The sequence below is a fragment of the Vigna unguiculata genome, chromosome 7 (genome assembly GCF_004118075.2).
Source record: "Vigna unguiculata cultivar IT97K-499-35 chromosome 7, ASM411807v1, whole genome shotgun sequence".
Classification (NCBI taxonomy): Eukaryota; Viridiplantae; Streptophyta; class Magnoliopsida; order Fabales; family Fabaceae; genus Vigna; species Vigna unguiculata.
In genome coordinates, this window is record NC_040285.1 from 27,213,418 (window position 1) to 27,227,524 (window position 14,107).

A 14,107-nucleotide genomic window follows, 5' to 3' on the forward strand; every position below is an offset into this window, starting at 1 on the left:
TTTTTGCTTAGATTGATGTGTAAACATACATATTTTTATGCATTAGAGTATTTCTTGTACTCTTCTTCTATCTATAAAGTTCATCTTCATGTGCTACTTTCGCATGTTTTTGAACTATACTTGAGTATTCTTGTCACTGTTGGAGTAGCTATAAAAATGTGATTAACAATTAACATGTTCAAATCATTTAAATTTTGGTTATTGACAAATAAAATAAATAAATAAATAATTTCTAATTATATTTCTTAAACAATACTCTTGATGCTTTATTAAGTTTTTGGGAATATTTTAGTTGAAGGAAATATTTTTAATTTTTAATTTTATTTTAAACAACGATTATCAATATAATTATCTCTAACATAGCTACAATCGTATTGAGAGATAATACTCTTCACAGAGTTTCCGGATGTCAAGACCAGTACAAATAGTTAATATTAATTAAAATTGTTTATGATTTAAGTTTACATAGTAAAATTTTATTGTCAATTCCAATACATCATTTATCACATTTTTTCAGAACAATATATACTATTTGAATTTAAACAGAGTACTATTATCGTTACTGTTTTCTTAAAAAAAAAAAAAAAAGTACGCGAGCCCATGGGCAAGTGCAAAGAGAAAGAGAGAAGAAAGGAGGAAAGAGATGGGGTGAAATGGAGGGACACTTCTTCCTCCACCCTTTAACACTCCCAAATTTTTCAAAAATTTCCTCCAAAACAAATTTCGAAAAAACATGTTTATAAAGCTATCGAATTTCGATATCTGACTAAGAAAATTATCAAATTTCAAAATTCAAAATATATTATTACTAGATTTTAAAAAAAATAATATATATATATATATATATATATATATATATTTATATGTATCAAAAACAATAAAACTAATAATTAATTAAAATTTAAAAATTTAAACAAAATTAAAAAAATCAAAATTAAAACGTAATATATATATATATATATATATATATATATTACATATATTATTTTTTGTTTTTGGTTTCTTTTTTAATTTTTTTTAATGTTCATTTTTTAATTTTATTTGTTTTTCAATCTTTTATTTTTCTTAATACAATATTTGAAAATAAAATTACACACATACACACACACACACATATATATATATATATATATATATATATATATATATTTATATTTATATTTATTGGATTTCAAAATGAGAGTTAAAAAAAATCAAAAACCATTTCAAATATTTTTTCATATATTTTGAAAAAGTTTGAAAATCCTAAAGAAAAGTTGGAGATGCACAAAAACACACTCGAGACAGAGAAAATATATGGGTTGAATAGCGGGCGAGGATTGTAATCCATTTATGTCACAAATCATTAACTTCAAAAAAATTTACATTTGAAACCGTAAAATGTGGAATAATTTTTTAATATAAAACTATATTATGGATTTATAATTTGTAATGTATTTATTTTAGTGTACATTTTGAATTATAAGTAAAAAATATATATCTTTCGGATTGTTGAGTTTATAATAATCTATTAGAATTTTATGGGTTAAATATGTTTTTAATCCCTTAAATTTTAGTAAAAATTAGAATTAATCTCTCTTCAATATTTTGGATTAATTTAGTTTTTTATCTTTAGAATTATGTAGACTTAGTCTTTTTAACCATTTTTTGTTAAATTTATTTGGCATTTCAAGCATATTTCATAATAATATTTGAATTATTTACACCGTTTAACACATTTTCGCTTCAATGTTAACTCAAATGCTACCATAAAACATATTTGAAATGTCAAATAAATTTTAAAAAATTTGGTTAAAAAGTAAAATTTATACATTACTAAAGTTAGAAAACTAAATTAAATCAAAATTTCGGAAATAAAATAATTATAATTTTCGCAACAAAAATATATTTAACCCATAAAATACAATTTAAGAGATGCGTTTCAACAAATAATACATTTTACAGTTCGAAATATATTTTTAGATTAAAAAATAATTTAAAAATCTTGATTATTTTTTTCGTTAAAGGTAAAATAGTCTTCTTGCCACTTTAATAAACAACAAGAAGAAAACATGGAGGTGCATAAAGAAAAACTCGAGAGAATAAGATGTAGATTTCGTCAACTTCATTTCGTTGCGGTTTTTTTAATCCGTGCGTCACTTTTTCAATTCGCGGTCTGCCTTATCATCAGTGCACCTCACACCACGCTGTTGCTTCAGTCGGTCGACACTGCCACCAAACCAAAATCCGTTACTCTCAAATTCTTTATACATATTCATGTCCTCACTCATCTTACCTTACAGCTACACTCACCGTTACGTCAGTTTCCCGTTCAAATTGAACCAGTTCTCTCCCCGAACTGTGACGGTTCGCGCGGCGGTTTCAGCTCCGGAAAAGCGGGGCAGGAAGAAGAAGCAGCCGAAGGATGACCAGAGCTCGGTCGAGAACGGGCTCCGCTTCAGTTTCATGGAGGAGCTCATGGACCGGGCCCGGAACCGCGACTCAAACGGCGTGTCGGAAGTCATATACGACATGATCGCCGCGGGCCTCAGCCCTGGCCCTCGGTCATTTCATGGATTGGTAGTGTCACACGCCCTCAACGGCCACGAAGAAGCTGCGGTATGATAATTTCTCTACGACGACGCCGAAAGCCGTTTCAATTCAACTGATTATTGTTTTACGCAGATGGAATCGTTGAGAAGAGAGTTGGCTGCAGGGCTTCGACCGGTTCACGAGACATTCATGGCATTGGTAAGGTTATTTGGGTCTAAAGGTCGCGCCATTAGAGGTCTCGAAATACTTGGAGATATGCAAGACCTAAATTATGATATTCGCCAAGCTTGGATTGTTCTTATTGGTATATTCATTTTGACTAATTGAATAATCTTCTCTGCTCTTAAAACGTACAGGAGAAAGAGATGCGAGGATAAAATGAATTGTGCTTTATTAGTAAACTAAAATCAACTTATGCACTTGAAGTTTTGTGGAATCTAGTTTCTATAAAAGCTAAGTGTCGAAGTTTATTTTAGCTTTGAGGGTCTGTATGGACGAGTTTCTTCATAAAACCTTTTAAAAGAGAGATTTAAGAAGAAAAATTGATATTAGTCATTCCATAAGCTAAGCATAAGCTAATCTGTAGAAGTTCTCTCAAAAAACTTCTCTAAATTTTCATTTTTAACTTGTGCAATAGCTAATTTTTGCTTATAATTTCGTTTTTATTCGTATTTTCTTTCCCGTAAGTCTTCGTAGAGAAGCTCGTCCAAACAGAACTAAAAAAATACCATAATTCTGTTTATCTTCTTCTCATGTTGTTAATTACTTATTGTTAATTTGTTTTGGTCTCTCCTTTATGGTGTGCTTTAATTCTGTTGTTGTGTAGAGGAACTTATTCGGAGCAAGCATTTGGAAGGTGCCAACCAAGTGTTCTTCAAGGGTGCCGATATTGGCCTCAAGGCTACCGATGAGGTTTATGATCTGCTGATCAAAGAAGACTGCAAAGCTGGGGACCATTCTAATGCGCTAGACATTGCCTATGAGATGGAGGCAGCAGGAAGGATGGCAACCACATTTCATTTTAATTGCCTCCTTAGTGTGCAGGTTACCTTCCTCAGTCTAGTTTTATCCCAGAATGTTTTGTGCAGTTATAGTCTAGGGGTCAGTTTCATGTTGCCAAAAAAATAGGGGTGGAAACATTTATTGTGACTTTTGGATTGTCTTTGGTTTTCAATTAGCATAACTTTAGATCCTCCTACTTCCCTTGTACGTTAAGAGTACTAAATGCATTTTATATTTTTGTAAGACTGTTAAGTTCATTTACTTTTTCTATCTAGTACTTTCGTTTTGAGATAGGAGGAGAATTTTGTAGGTGGATAGCATCATTCTTTTGGTTATAATTGTGATATTACACTGTCCTGCTTCCAAGAATTTGCAAGGGAAATAGTGAAAGCAAGATCAATTTGATCTTTAGGAATATTAGTAGTTGTTTTTGTACCTCCTTAGAAATATGGGTGATTTAGGGGTCCGTATTTTCCTTTTTTGAAAAAGATATTTCTTTTATATTTCATTCCTACATTTTTATCTGTGCATGAAACTGATTATTGGTGTAAATTAAGGGACTCCTATCCCGTGGCAGTGGTACATGCATCATTAGCTTAATTGCAGTTTTGATCCTCCAAGTATTGCAATTGTGCCGTTTTAGTTCTTCAGATTCCAACTGTGTTGATCAATGGAACTATTTTAGTCACTCCAGAGTTTAATTGTATCAATTGAGTCTCTCGGATTGAGGGGACTGACATTACATTTTTTTTATACCTGGAAGACTCAATTGACACTATTAAAACTTAAACAACTACAATTGCACAATTACAATACATTGGGGACAAAAAATGTAACTAAACCTATATTATTATATGGATAAATTACCTACTGAAAATTGCTATAAAATCCTTGCCTCGTGTTTTTCCATTCTCTTTGAGTAGAAAATATGTAAAGGTAACTGATATGAAATATGACACAATGATACTTAAGTTGTAGATGTTTCAGACAAACAATGCCAGTTTTTTTTTTTGTTGTAAATTTTCAAATAATAATTGGATTTGATAAAGCAAAATGTGAGCCTGATTGATCTTCTGATGTTTTCACTATGTTTTATTAATATTATTTCTTTCAAAATTATAAGGCTACCTGCGGAATACCTGAAATAGCTTTTGCAACGTTTGAGAACATGGAATATGGAGAAGGTGTGCACTCCACGTTTTCTTTCCCTCCCTCTTTCTTCTTTTTCTGATGCTTATATTTGTTTACTTATAAATATTTCATTTACCATTTCAAGGGAAGTTTGTTTCTATTTCTTATACTGTAACTTGTTTCACAATTAATTTTCATTTCTCATGTATTTTCTTCGTTTCCGTTCTTTTTTTTGTTTCTTTGTTTGTGCTGTTGAAGTTGAGATGGTCTTTTCTTCTAATTTGTTAAAATCCCTTTCTTCATTATTAATTCTATGTACTGTAAGTTATTTTTAATTTGTGGCATAACAGATTATATGAAGCCCGATACAGATACATATAATTGGGTTATTCAAGCGTATACTAGAGCTGAATCTTATGACAGGTTAGATAATTTAAATGGCTGTGAAACCTGACATTAGAATTCTTTAATTGAATATTTCATGGATTGATTTATAGTTGTTCTTATGTGATGTGATCGTATTAAACTTGTTTCTGTGTGGCTTATAGAGTACAAGATGTTGCTGAGTTACTCGGCATGATGGTTGAATCTCACAAGCGTATACAGCCAAATGCGAAGACCCATGCGTACGACACATTGTTATTTTTCTTTTACGAACCTGACCATTGTACATGTTCAATGTTATATTATTTGAGTACTTTAGTATAAAATTTAAACTTTTATTTATTTTTTAAATGTTAGCTGTTATATATAATGAACAGAATTTGCAGCAAATTCTGTGACAAACCAATAGATTTCAAAGAAAATATAAACATGGGCATTACTCTCTAATTAAATACACCAAGGAAGCACAACAACTGCACACTACTAATCTAATACTGAATCACGAAACCCCAATTTAGACAGAACAACCAGGAGTATAATTCAGGTCTGAAGCCTCAGAATCCTGTTTTAATATGTAGATTTTATTGATACTGCTTACTAGACAATTTACTTTGCAACAGCAGCTAATAGCATGTATGGATACACATTATGCTCCATTGATTCATGCTCAACGCTCATTTATACCATGAAACAAAAAACTGTAGCTGTAATATGAACATTGGTTTGGGATCATTTCAACGGAAATACAAACATGTTATAAATAGCCACCACTCAACTAAATGTTAACTCTTCTATTGCTTATATGCTATTCTTTAATTTTAAGTTTTCCTTCTATTTCTGAAAGATACTTAGATTATCAGGTAACCTGTTTAATGACCTGTAATTTTGGATCTTATAGCTATGTACTCATTAAGCTGTGTTTGTTTAAATAAAATGAAGTGTTTAATTTTGTCATATAGGACTGTGGAATGTTCTCTTGATCTATTTTGTCCCATATTGTATCTTCAGCCTGTTAGTGGAGTGTTTTACGAAGTACTGTGTGGTACGAGAAGCTATTAGGCATTTTCGTGCCCTTAAAAACTTTGAAGGGGGTACAAAAGTTCTACATGATGAAGGGAATCATGGAGATCCACTTTCTTTGTACCTTCGAGCATTATGTCGGGAAGGTATAATTCTATCTACTGGCTATTCATTTATAGTTTTCTCATTCTAAGAGATGTTGTCTCTATTAATAAATAATCTACAATTTTATTCAATCAACCTTAAGGGCTCGCATTTGTTGTGTCACAAGTTTGAACTTTTCCTTATCTCCTTGGGCGAAATAAGTGTAAGTTTTTCATAAGTAGAGAGATATTAGGAACATACTCTTTAACGCACTTTTTCGAATATACTCACTCTCATGGGTTGAATATTATAGGAAATCACAAAAGTGTGCAACCCGCCTCTTATATAATGATTCCCTCTCTTGATTTTTGTATTTTCCAATAAAGTTTAACTATTAAGAGTGAGTGTCCGAGAGAGTGTATTAAAGAGTGTGCTCCTATCACATCTCCCATTAATATTTTTTTAACTCAAGCTTTTTTTCCATTGTTGGATTAGGGCACCAATTCCTTAACCTAAAATAGTTGTACCCAAAAAAGTATCATCACAATCTGTTTTATGAAATGTATGGAGATAATAATGAGGCATTTATTCTAAAGTTGTGCTTAAATTTCAGCCCAAAGAAGAATTTTCAGGGGGAGTATCATGGGAATCCATCCGCCTTGCCATTATATGTAGAATATCTGGTTCCAGAGCACGTACTTATTTCCTAAAAAGTTATTTTCTTATATTTGTTACCCTTGTTGAGACATTGTAACTAAAGATAGTCATCAGGGATTTGCTCCTTTGTGGTGTTCAGTGTATATTTATAAAATTTTATGACCAAAATTAACTTAGAATGCTTTGCTTCAACCTAGTTGTCATTTTGAAATTCAGGAAGAATTGTTGAAATGCTTGAAGCTTTAGAAGTTATGGCCAAAGATAACCAGACAATCCCTTCACGAGCAATGATCTTGAGCAGAAAATACCGGACATTAGTAAGCTCATGGATTGAACCATTACAAGAAGAGGCTGAACTTGGATATGAGATTGATTATATTGCCAGGTATTGTTTCCTTTTCAACAACAGTTGCTATTATTATTAATATTTTGATCTAAGTTATTTATTTTATACATGTTTTCATAAATGATTGTTATCTGTTCTCAGCAAGTGAGCTGAAACCCAAATTAAAACTATTATTTTGGTTTCACTTGTCTTTTATTTATTTAGTTTATTTCGGTTGGGTTTTCTTCCCAGATGTTTTTCTGCTGTCCAATAGTAGTGTGCATACCAAATGTATGATATTTTACCTCTTGATAATAAATTGTTTTTCTAAGGCTTGTGTTTGTGTCCAGCTTATTTTTCCTACCAGATGTAACTTTAATATTCTAAAACCACCAGTTGGCGAAATAGGCAAATCAAAATCTAAGCAGTGGTTCTAAGAATCTCGTTTAAGTTTTCTACTTATAAAAGCTTCTAACTTTTTCTTTTTGCTTTCCTTTATTTTTTTTTTAATGCGGGCGTTCTTTTTAACTGATATAGTAAATCTTAGTTGATGGGCTCAATTAACTAATGCTTATCATTGTATAGATTTTTCTTATTAATGTGTTTATTGTTGTTAATTGGACAGATATGTTGAGGAGGGTGGCCTAACTGGCGAGCGCAAGCGGTGGGTGCCTCGAAGAGGTAAAACACCTTTAGATCCTGATGCTCAAGGATTTATATATTCAAACCCAATGGAGACCTCCTTCAAACAAAGATGCCTGGAGGATTTGAGGGATTACAATAAAAAGCTCCTGAAGACCTTGCAGATTGAAGGAATTGCAGTTTTAGGGGATGGTGTATCTGAATATGATTATATTAGAGTGAAGGAGAGACTAAAGAAACTCATAAAGGGGCCTGAACAGAATTCTTTAAAGCCTAAGGCTGCTAGTAAAATGCTTGTGTCTGAATTGAAGGAAGAACTAGAAGCACAAGACTTGCCTACTGATGGAACTAGAAATATTCTTTACCAACGGGTACAAAAAGCAAGGAGAATAAATCGATCTCGTGGTAGGCCCCTTTGGATTCCTCCGGTGGAAGAGGAGGAAGAAGAGGTCGATTCTTTTGTGTTGTTTAAGTACCTTTTCTTTTCTCTCCATCTGACCTATAATATATAATGCTAAACTTAAATATGATTCATGTTCTAGGTGGATGAAGAGCTGGATGCATTGATTTCACGTATACAGCTACAGGAAGGAAATACAGAGTTCTGGATACGTCGCTTTTTAGGTGAAGGCTTAACTGGTGATCAAGAAATGACAATGGATGCAGCTAAATCAGACGTCTCTGAAGTTGCAGATGACATTGATGCAATAGAAGATGCTACTAAAGATGCTGAAGATGATGAAGTTGATGAGGAGGAGGAGGAAGCAGAACAAGTAGAAGAGGAAGTAGAACCAGCAGAGAACCAAGACGTAGACAGGATAAAAGTCAAGGAAGTTGAAGCTAAGAAGCCTCTTCAAATGATTGGAGTCCAGTTGTTTAAAGATTCTGATCAACCTATCACTAGATCCAAAAAGTTTAGAAAATCCAGATTGCAGGCAGCGGTACGATAATAATTCCTTGGTATTCTTTTCCTTTGTAAGTTTGGATGGAGAGAGTTGGGTTCTTCTACTTGTTTAGACAGTAAGGCAGGTTTTGTGTACAGAAGATCCCAAAATGTTAGGATGTAAAAACTGATAAGTTATATATATTTTTCATATACGGTTATGGGCATGGTCATGGCATAGTTATGGTCATTGAGAGATTGTGGTTCTATATGGTTATATGACATTAGTCTTACACATATAAGACCTTAGACACCACTTTTACACCAAAACCTTAAGGCAATGTTGTTATGGGTCTTTATTCTTATATAGTGTTTAACTTTGTCTTTTCTATCCAATGTGGGACTTTTTGACTCACACTTGGACTATTCCCAACATCTCCCCTCAAGGGTGAGTCCCTTGTTTTTTTTCTTTTTTTCATGTGGTATATTTCTCTTCAGGTGTGTATGAGTGACCCCTTTGGTTATGGTTATGCGGTCAGTCACTTCGGTGACCCCTTTTTGGTTATGGTTATGCGGTCAGTCACTCCGAACCATCGGCTCTGATACCACTGATAGGTTATATATATTTCATATAGGTTATGGTCATGGTTATAGCATAGTTATGGTCATTGAGAGATTGTGGTTCTATATGGTTATATGACATTAGTCTTACACATATAAGACCTTAGACACCACTTTTACACCAAAACCTTAAGGCAATGTTGTTATGGGTCTTTATTCTTATATAGTGTTTAACTTTGTCTTTTCTATCCAATGTGGGACTTTTTGACTCACACTTGGACTATTCCCAACAAAAACCGACATGATAAAACTGATATTGCAGCCTGAGGTTTTTGGTGAGAATGATTCATGAGAAGCTGAGAGCCATTTATGGACCATCCGTTCTCTGTTAACATTACATTCTTTCAATCTTTGTTGCAGCTTTTACATTCTGAATCTAACTTCTTTGCTGGCAGGATGATGATGATGATGATTGGTTTCCACTGGACGTATTTGAGGCATTTAAGGAAATGAGGAAGCGAAAAATTTTTGATGTGTCAGACATGTACACGTTAGCAGATGCTTGGGGATGGACATGGGAGAGAGAACTGAAGAACAGACCTCCTCGTAGATGGTCACAAGAATGGGAAGTTGTGTTGGCAATCAAAGTTATGCAGAAGGTAAATAACTAAAGCTTGACTTTTAACTGCAAACTTGCTTCTTGTTGAAATGGTTTTAATTGGTCAAATTCTCAGTTTCTTGCAGACACGGAATATGATTACTGCCTCTTCAAATGTACAAAATAAAAGCTGTACTTTATAACACTGCACATAAAAGTAATTTAAGATCCAAAATGATGTAGGATGATGACATTAAATTTTGTATCTTGATTTTGGCGGTCTTAACTTTCTTGTATTCATGATTGACGTGTTTGAGGGATATTGTTACCCGATTTTATCATCTTCTCTCCTTTTTACTTGCGAAGGTCATTCAACTTAAGGTTCAACAGTTTGGGAGTTTGGGTGAAGTTGCTTAATCTGTAAATTGTTTTAGTTCCAATTTCTGAGTTTATTCATTCAATTACATGAAGGCTAAAATCGTATAACTAAGGGAATTTCAATGAAATATTTGTGAGAAAGATTCATTGCAGCAACCCTAACATTTATGTAAAGAATACTAGCATATCTAGGATATCCCTTTACATTTGTTATTTCTTAAATGTGAGGGATACTCTTGAGATTTATGATTTCAGGTTATCAATTCTAAAAATAGTTTACTGGAACATGCTGGCTGGCAGCATTTTGGTGACAGGTGTTATTTTTTACTTGATTCAACTTTCATGGTGATGCATGGATCAGTTACGCTAGTTTGCGAATCCTGTTGATTCAGTCTTCCTTCAATGGGATATTAAACATTCTTGGTGTTTCGAAAACAATTTTATAAATAGTCTGAATTTTGATATTTATATTTGCTTCATATAGAAGTGTTCTTGTTCTCAAACAAGAAGAATTAAAAAAAGAACATTGGTATCTAGTTGTCTACCTTTCTGCTTGTTGATTCCTGTCCAAGTGTTGTGTAATGATTCATTGAATTTTGAAATTTGGCTTATATATTAGTTAGAATGTAGTGGAGATATATTCATCATCTGTGTAAATAATGCTGAGACTTCCACTACTTTGTTTGAAGTTAGAATTTCCCACTTGACTTAGGAGCTAACACACTGAATAAATTGTTATTAGTAACTAGCAAACTACTTTAGTCTTTTTGGATATATTTAACCTATCAACATTCTTTGGTATATGCTTGTCTTTGCTGAATGAGATTTTGACCTATATTGTACAGGTCATAGAATTGGGAGGGACACCAACTATAGGGGATTGTGCCATGATCTTGCGTGCAGCTATAAGGGCACCTCTACCCTCAGCTTTCTTAACAATTTTGCAAACAACTCATGGACTTGGTTACAAGTTTGGGAGGTAATTTATTTTCTTTGTAAAACAAGACCCGTGTTCTTGTGTGGGTTACCCAACCCAGCCAACAAAAATCTAGATATTTTATATGCTTGACCAGGAGGAAAAGAAAGTTAACCCGATATTTCTGAGAAAAGAATAAATAACTGTGGGGTTGGATTAGACATTGCAGAATTTTATTCACTATGATAACTGCAAAATGAAGGCAACCTTTCGTTTTCTGCCATCCCACGTCTGTTGCTTTTCAGCTTATTGTTTCTTCATTTTCTCCGATGTTACAGTTCTCTTTATGATGAGATAATCTCTCTCTGCGTTGATCTCGGGGAACTAGATGCGGCTGTTGCTGTAGTTGCTGATTTGGAAACCACAGGGATCTTGGTCTCGGACCAGACTTTGGATAGGGTGATTTCTGCCAAGCAGAGGATTGACAATACCTCCAATGGTGTCATCACGGACGAAGGATTGTAAAACTATACCTCCATTCTGTAATGGTTGTTATGCTTGGGACTGGTATAACTACCGGTTGTGGTTTAATGTATCATCATTGCACAGATGTGCAAATTTTGTGCTTAGCTTAATGTATGCATAGTATCATCAGGCCTTGAAGATTGCATAACTGGTAAGCATTAGTTCTATCTTTAGTTTTTTACTTCACCACAATCTACTATTTTGAACAGGGTGTTTTGTAAATGAAGCAACGGCAGGCTCCCACTGTTGCAGCGACAGTGTTTTTTTATTCCACTAACACGAAATGACGCTGTTGGAAATTTAACGTCACCAACAACCAATAATTCGGGATTGATTGTGTTGACAAGATCAGGTTCACTTCATTGGCTGATTCCCCTTCCATTCAGCAAGAAAACTTCATTGGTTGATTGGTACTAGTAGATTTCATGTAAAATAGTATATAAAAATGTTAATATCATTTGTTCAAGAAATTAATGACTTGTATGGGGCATCAATTATAGTTATTAGTTAGGCAGGTAAAATAACATTGAATACTTTTTTTTATTCTTTTAATCCAGAGGAAGGGATCGTAGTTGGCAATGGAAGTTGCGCCTGCTCAGACTTGCAAATGTAACAGCAAAATGAATAGTTTGATATCTCAAAATCATTTGAATAAGAGATCCGAGGGGGTAATTATTCCACGCCAGATGTATTATCGTTTTATGTAATAGGAAAATGATATTTTAACCTATTTTTTTTGACCCATTTTTAACCCATTGTTTTAATCACCATTAGATCATTTTTTTTTATTTTTTTTAGTGATGTGATGATCTAATGGTGATTGAAGTAGTGGGTTAAAAGTGGGTCAAAAAAAGTGGGTTAAAGTATCATTATCTTATGTAATATTGGGAATTCTTGTGGTGGGTAATTATCATGGCAGATGGAGTATATTAAATGACAGAAAATAATTGTAAATCTCTCACAGCGATAGGGATCATAGAGCCATGTTTGTTAAAATCTTGGCCACACCTGGTGTTGCTATAATAGGTCTGATCAGAAGTATGCTGGTCCTATTATGGCTCAGTCCTCTAACTCAACACTCTCTGTCAACAATACTTTTGCCGGTTCTGTATTAGCTACTGATCCTGCATGATAATCTCACCGTGGGCCCAGCCTACCAAACATCCCACACCACCACCAACAAAAATCTTATCCCACTATACGACCTATCATCTCACACCATGCACAGTAAATCATCGGTCAAAAGCAACCTGTGATGGTAATAACAAATTCAGTGGACAACAATGACACGTTTTTGGATATTCAACATGTATGGCATCTGAAATTTCTTTCTCATCTCCAATTTGCCGCTTTGTTTAAATAACCTTTTACATACTCTACAAAATACAAAGGATTTGTTTCTCGGTTTGTCAAAGATAATCATTTGTGTTTTGAATTCCTTACTAATCCAGCAGTTGGAATCCCAGGATACCATGGATACCCATTGAAGGCAGACTTCAAAGATTAGCCATTTATATTTGAGCATCTTGACTTGGTCTTTGAGAAACTCGCCACTGTGACAAATGACAGGTTTATTGTTCTTGAAAATCTCATTCCTGTGAAACTGCTTGCATGAATGGACCCCTCTTCTTGAAGCTCATGCATGTAAACTGACAGTTACCATATTCATCATTATTTTCACTACTTAAAAATTTGTAACCTTGTGAAATCACGTTGGAATGTCGTCACGTGTTTCAGCGTGAAAAAGATTAGGCGGCCAAATATCAGATTCGGAACAGTGGTTCACGCATCTTCGTCTATTACAAATGCCATGCCAACTAATTCCTCTTGCTTCTGCTTTTTCTCTCTCCCATTTGCGTCACTAACCATTATCAACCTCATTTTGCAGCCGCCACTATCACAACCACTCGTAATTAGGTATGTCAATAGGATGGTACACTGTGGTTAGGAACTCTCTTGTATCCTATCCGTTATGCGGTTTTTTTAATATTCATGGATATCTGCAGGTATTCACGGATATTTATAAAAATAAAAAATATTTAACAACATATTTTAACCATAAATTCAAATAGAATATAATATATAACATTAGATAGTGTTGAATAATAATTTAGAAAAAAAAGAAAATCATGTTTTAAAACTAATTGATAGAAAACAACCCAAAAATAAATTTGTTAATATTTTAATCATGTTTTTATATTAATTTAAATGAGTATAGTAGGTACGAATATCTATGGATACGGATACTATGATATTTGTATCTGTCTCCAAGGACGTACTTGCTTATGTCATGGCTTTCTAAAATTTTTAAATTTTATTATTTATATATTTAAAATTATATTTATATATTATTATATTATTTATATATATATATATATATATATTGACAATTTAAAAAATATAAGTTAAAATAAAAATTAATTTAATGGATGTCGGTTAATAAAATAAGTATGAGTCTGTCGGGTCATC

The 14,107-nt window shown here is 33.2% G+C and overlaps 1 protein-coding gene across 6 annotated transcripts; it reads left to right on the forward strand.

Moving 5' to 3' along the window:
- Nucleotides 1–2,115: 2,115 nt before the first annotated feature.
- LOC114191017 lies at nucleotides 2,116–12,323 on the forward strand. Of its 6 annotated transcripts, XR_003605912.1 has the most exons (15): nucleotides 2,116–2,598; nucleotides 2,665–2,836; nucleotides 3,359–3,576; nucleotides 4,658–4,718; nucleotides 5,016–5,088; nucleotides 5,214–5,291; nucleotides 6,058–6,215; nucleotides 7,027–7,195; nucleotides 7,761–8,226; nucleotides 8,320–8,718; nucleotides 9,677–9,880; nucleotides 11,043–11,176; nucleotides 11,452–11,789; nucleotides 11,866–11,990; nucleotides 12,196–12,323. XR_003605912.1 is itself a non-coding variant. In XM_028080150.1 (13 exons), exons 1-13 carry the CDS (start codon nucleotides 2,257–2,259, stop codon nucleotides 11,636–11,638), a joined length of 2,661 nt encoding a protein of 886 aa, XP_027935951.1. In that variant the 5' UTR covers nucleotides 2,116–2,256; the 3' UTR covers nucleotides 11,639–12,323. The 6 variants fall into 6 exon arrangements, 2 of the variants coding, with proteins under 2 accessions (XP_027935951.1, XP_027935952.1); XR_003605909.1 differs by having other exon boundaries at nucleotides 11,452–12,048; XR_003605910.1 differs by having other exon boundaries at nucleotides 11,452–11,990.
- Nucleotides 12,324–14,107: the final 1,784 nt, after the last annotated feature.